At 35.9% G+C, this 5,967-nt stretch overlaps 1 protein-coding gene and 1 pseudogene across 1 annotated transcript; both read left to right on the top strand.

Moving 5' to 3' along the window:
- Positions 1–1,152: 1,152 nt before the first annotated feature.
- LOC117630434 lies at positions 1,153–2,745 on the top strand (annotated as a pseudogene).
- A 1,017-nt stretch (positions 2,746–3,762) lies between these two features.
- Positions 3,763–5,574, top strand: LOC117630820 (probable mannitol dehydrogenase). The gene is made up of 5 exons (XM_034363608.1): positions 3,763–3,932; positions 4,105–4,218; positions 4,350–4,863; positions 5,010–5,163; positions 5,277–5,574. Exons 1-5 carry the CDS (start codon positions 3,829–3,831, stop codon positions 5,480–5,482), a joined length of 1,092 nt encoding a protein of 363 aa, XP_034219499.1. The 5' UTR covers positions 3,763–3,828; the 3' UTR covers positions 5,483–5,574.
- Positions 5,575–5,967: the final 393 nt, after the last annotated feature.

Raw genomic sequence — 5,967 nt, 5'->3', positions numbered from 1 at the left:
CAGTGCATGCCGTAAATGAATTTGTTCATATATTTTTTATGGTGTACATTCTATATAGATACCCTGCAACTTTTATATCCTAGACATAAACTCACATATTTTTAAACATCTAACTAAAACCCAAACTTGTAAGATACATATGCCCTATTATTATTAACTAAATTACAATATATGCGATCTATCGTCATATTTTGTATTTAATTTATTTTAAAGCATGTCATTAACTTCCTGATTTGTTATTGATACTCCCTAATTTCTAAATTTCAGAATTAAGAGGTACGTTATTAGAATGGGCACAATAATCGGGATGCCAAGAGTATTAGGGTTGGGTGTTTTAGCAAGTTAAACTCAAAACTGAAATATTTTTGTTCACCGCTTTAACCTAAGGTGTATTATTATCACCTTTCTTAATACTTGACACGTGTTCATATGCATAACTATGGTTAACTTTTTACTTTGTATTTATAAAACAATGATTATACATGGACATGTATCAAGTGTTGAGAATGATGGTGATGATATACCTTGAGTTAAATTAATGAGCAAAACCTAAGTGTTTTGCCACGTGACATGTTTATGATACAGTTTGCAGTGAATGTTTATTGATATAAAATATAAACCATTATATAAAACAAAAATCGAACTAGAAAGATCTGACATGTGATGTCAAGAGATGCACTGTAATCGGGATGCCAAGAGTTTATCGCATTGTCCATTAATAGAAGAAAGGTAAGAGAAGACTATAAGGATACAAAAATTTCTCATTTACATGAGACATGACTTTACGAAAATCTTTAATAAAAGATTATGACTGTCCTTTTAAATCGAACAGTTATTACTCTTCATATTATTATTTAAACTAATAATAAAGGTTTGAATCTTATAATAAAATAAATATAAAAATCCAACACTTAAGTCCATTTTCGGAGTTTGAATCTCTCATACACATCATAAGAAGGTAAAGGTTTTGAAAAGTAGGTAGAAAAAACGTCATTGCTGACAGCAACACATCTGTTGCATACACTTCTACATTCTAATCCCGCGAAATTATTGCTATAAATATATACTCATCTCAAATCCAAAACAACTTTTAATCTTCGGTAAATTGGAGCTAGCTTTCACGTCTTTGATCAATCTCTCAACATAGGGCCAATGACTAAAGCAGCATTTGAAGCAAAACCACCTGTCAATGCCTATGGATGGGCTGCTAGAGATTCCTCGGGAGTTCTCTCCCCCTTTCACTTCACTAGGAGGTAACTCAAACATTTTCTTTTTTCATAATCAACGTACGTAAAACCAATTGTTAATGGATGGAGAGACTCGAAATCTTTTATATTATGATGGGCAATTTGGTTTATCGTATTTGCGCTAAAACTAGCTTAATTTTTGACTTAACAAGACGATCGTTGCATGCTTTTGGGTTCAGAGCTAACAGCGATGATGATATTACCGTAAAGATACTCTACTGTGGAATTTGCCATGGAGACATTCATCTGGTCAAGAACAAAATATGGCCGACCCTCTATCCAACTGTCCCCGGGTAAAATTTCTTTTCAGGTGATGAAGCTGGATTACACTATATTGTGATGATTTTTGTAGGCATGAGATTGTGGGGCAAGTGATAAGAACTGGGAAAAATGTCACTAAATTTAGAGTTGGGGATATAGCCGGAGTGGGTTGCATAGTAGGTTCATGTGGCTCATGCGATAACTGCAAACAAGACTTGGAAAATTATTGTCCCAAAATGTTATGGACCTTCCAAGGACAGCATGAAGATGGGACAAGAGCCTTTGGTGGGTATTCTGATAACATGGTTGTGGAGGAGCGCTATGCAGTCCTAATCCCAAATGGTTTTGCATTAGCTGGTACTGCCCCATTGTTGTGTGCCGGGATTACCGTGTACAGCCCCCTGAAACATTTTGCCTCTCGAAGCCCACCACGCACTTGGGTGTGGTCGGGCTTGGCGGCCTAGGGGAAGTTTGCCAAAGCGTTTGGTGTGAAGGTCACGGTGGTAAGTTCTTCTCCAAGCAAGCAGAAGGAAGCAGTGGAAAGGCTTGGTGCTGATTCTTTTTTGGTCAGTCATGATCAGGAGCAACTAGAGGTAATTAATAAGATTTTTTATTTATTAAAAAATTGTTTACATTGCCCTCAATCGCAAAGAAAAAAAGCCAATGTGTTCAGTATAATACTAATTTTCATATAATATTTTAGGCTGCCATGGGAACTATGGATGGTATCATTGACACCGTTTCATCCCCTCACCCTCTCTTGCCTTTGATTGGCTTGCTCAAGACTAGTGGAAAACTAATTTTGGTGGGTGCTCCAATTGAGCCCCCTGAGCTACCAGTCTTTCCTATAATTATGGGTACGTAATTTCCCTTCCCCTATTATTATTATTAATTTTTTTCTGCTTTCTTGTTATTTGGTTATTATTATTATTATTTTTTTCACAAAATAGTTTCACAAATTATAGTGATTTCAAATTTATGTAATTGATATGGGGAGTTTGTTTGTTTGTTTGTTTTTTTTTTTTTTTTGGTGTGTAAAAAAACAGGGAGGAAACTTATTGCGGGTAGTGCAATGGGAGGACTAAAAGAGACACAAGAGATGATAGATTTTGCAGCAAAACACAATATCACAGCAGATGTGGAAGTTGTTCCAATGGATTATGTGAACACTGCCCTTGACCGACTTGACAAGGGTGACGTTAAGTATCGTTTTGTCATTGATGAAGCATCTCCTTAAATTCAAAGTGGAAAAATGTCTCCATTCTGCTGTAATTTTTTTTATGTTTGACTTTGTGATGTTATTTAATTATTTAATTATTATTTTTAATTAATGTGGTTAGAAAGTAATAAATCAATCAATTCTAATGTAATAAAATAATATTTTAATTTGAGATATCGGGTGGAATGTAAAACTTTATTATATTTCAAATTACAACATAAGCCATCAAATTCAAATTTAATGTTTGATATTTGACATCTCCCTTGGAGATTCTCTTAAAAATGCTCGCATATATAATTGTTGGATCAATTTTCACCAAGATTGAGAGAGTTATATATATGCCTATAAATAAAAAAATCTTTAAAAATTGATGTTATAACATATGTGTGTATATATATAAATAATCCCCTTTAGAAATAAGATCAAATCCAACAATTTTTTTTTTTTTTATCAAACAGAAATTTCATTAGATAAACTTCAATAATACAATCAAATACATCAACATAACATCTACACCACCGATTCCAAGAGGCCAACAAACTAAGAGCATCTCCAAAGTAGATATTAAATTCAACGTTACACTTTTAGCAGATAGAAAAAATAAATAAGACTCGCTCTAACCGATCTTCTCCTAAACTGATCTCCTCTCCCGATTTAATCCTCCCTCTGTGGATGCCTCTATCTTCATAAGGTAATCAAATATGTTCCAAGAGGCAAGACTCATCCAATTAAGAATTGTGGTTTTTCTTCTCCCCTTATATAATTTTGTCTTGGTGGCTCCGTTGATTTGGTCAACGCATGTTCTTTGGCTTGAGGATGGGGTAAAAACTTTTAAAATGGTTTGAAAAGTAGGAGGAGAAAATTCATACATGGCCGGCAAGTCGATCGCACTACGTCATTGCTGATTCTCACAGTTTCAAATATGCATATGATATAATATTTCCGCCAACTGGTGCATTACTTTCTTTCTTGGAGCTTACCCAACCATATGCTATACATCTCTTCGTAAAACCCCAACCAAGACACCACAACAATCTGCCTCATTTCAATTCTCTCAAGCTACATACACAGATCATACACAATATTGATTAAGGTACAATAATGTCTCAAGAAATATCAGGGGCCGAAGAACAAGCAGTGAAAGCCTACGGATGGGCAGCTAGAGATTCCTCTGGTGTTCTTTCTCCTTTCCACTTCACCAGGAGGTATTTGAGTTACTTGTTCTTCCCTTTCCACACCATTTCTCTAAATCTTACGTGACAATTTTTTGTTCATTTAAATATCGGTTTACTCTAGACCTCATTTTGAATTATTAATGCTTAAGATATAGGCTTCACCAAACTTGTGTGGTTTTTTTATTTTTTGGGGTACTTGCAGAGGCAATGGTGATAATGATATCAGCATGAAGATACTTTATTGTGGAATTTGCCACTCAGACCTTCACCTCGCTAAGGACGAAGTGGGAATGACCATATATCCCATTGTCCCAGGGTACATTATTTAATTTATTGGTTCAACTAAGCTTAGTACATGGAATTTAATCTCAAATGTCACCCTATAAATAATGAGAAGGCATGAAAATAACTCGGAAAATAATATGCATTTTCATCAAAATTTTGCAGACACGAGATTGTAGGAGAAGTGACAAAGGTGGGGCGCAATGTCACAAAATTCAAAGTAGGAGACATAGCCGGAGTTGGGTGCATGGTGGGTTCATGTCGCTCATGCGACAACTGTACACAGGACCTGGAAAACTACTGCCCCAAAATGGTGTGGACCTACAACAAACACCACGAAGACGGATCAAGAACCTTCGGTGGATACTCCGACAAGATAGTAGTCGATGAGCACTTCGTCGTTCAAATCCCCAAAAACCTTCCACTACAAGGTACTGCCCCAATGCTGTGTGCTGGGATCACAGTTTACAGCCCTATGAGATACTTTGGACTGATGGAGCCTGGAAAGCATTTGGGTGTGGTGGGGCTTGGTGGCCTTGGCCATATGGCCGTGAAGTTTGCCAAAGCTGTTGGAGCAAAAGTTACTGTGATAAGTACCTCCCCCAATAAGAAGAAGGAAGCTGTGGAACAACTTGGTGTTGATGAATTTCTGATTAGTCACGACCAAGAGCAATTACAGGTACATTAGCTAGCAATAATTCTCGTTTTGAGTAACGCCTACATGCACTAATTTCTTCCAAAAAATTATATTTATTCTTTGTACTTTTTTTGGGTCTAAATTTATTCTCTGTACTTGCATATCAATATTGCACTATATGGAATTAGGCTGCCATGGGTACAATGGATGGTATCATCGATACAGTTTCAGCCGCTCACCCTCTCTTGCATTTGGTTGGCCTGTTGAAGACCAATGGAAAACTAATTCTGGTTGGTGCTCCAATCCAGCCTCCTGAGCTACCAGTTTTCCCTTTAATCTTGGGTAAGTTCATTTTATTTTCGGCCTAGTTTTGCTCAGTACTTTTTTTTTTTCAGCGTAATCTAAACTCTATCTCTAAGACCAAAATAAACTAAATTCTGTGATTTAATTACTAGGGAGGAAGCTTGTTGCTGGCAGTGCAATTGGGGGAATGAAAGAGACCCAAGAGATGATAGACTTTGCAGCAAAGCACGATATCACAGCAGATGTTGAAGTTATTCCAATGGATTATGTGAACACTGCCCTTGAACGAGTTGCCAAGGCTGATGTTAAGTACCGCTTTGTCATTGATGTGGCAAACACCATAAAATCTCCATATTAATATGAAAATAACTTCCTAGCCAACATGCCTTGTTTAGCAATAAGATGAATTGCTAAGGATCATCATCGCGCACATGGGATGTTTGGCCTTATTAATTCCATAGAGACGAAGAATATATTTTAAGATGCACAAGGGAGTGCTTAATTTTTTGTCGTGTGTATCTTATTCTTGAAATAAAGTCGATGTTTATGAAATTTTTGGGCTATTAATTTCTAGGCAAACTTTGTTACTCATTCTTTGATATGAGAGCTCCATATAAATTTCTCTAGTCGTCTTAAATTTTTCAGGTGAATGTTAACTTCTAGTCTTTACTATCATCAATACCTGATTGTTACCTCAAGAGTTGGTGGTGTAAAAGTTCAGAAATTTGTTTAAGATGAAAATAACATTCGTAATTCATGACAAAAACAATACAAGCTGCAATCACAATTAATTTTTCTAATTCTGAACCAATTGAGATATAAATTTCACTGAAAAGCTCTATT

This window comes from Prunus dulcis, chromosome 6, assembly GCF_902201215.1.
Source record: "Prunus dulcis chromosome 6, ALMONDv2, whole genome shotgun sequence".
Taxonomy (NCBI): domain Eukaryota; kingdom Viridiplantae; phylum Streptophyta; class Magnoliopsida; order Rosales; family Rosaceae; genus Prunus; species Prunus dulcis.
Note: the sequence above shows the minus strand (reverse complement) of the source record. Positions and strands in the feature narration are given on the sequence as shown.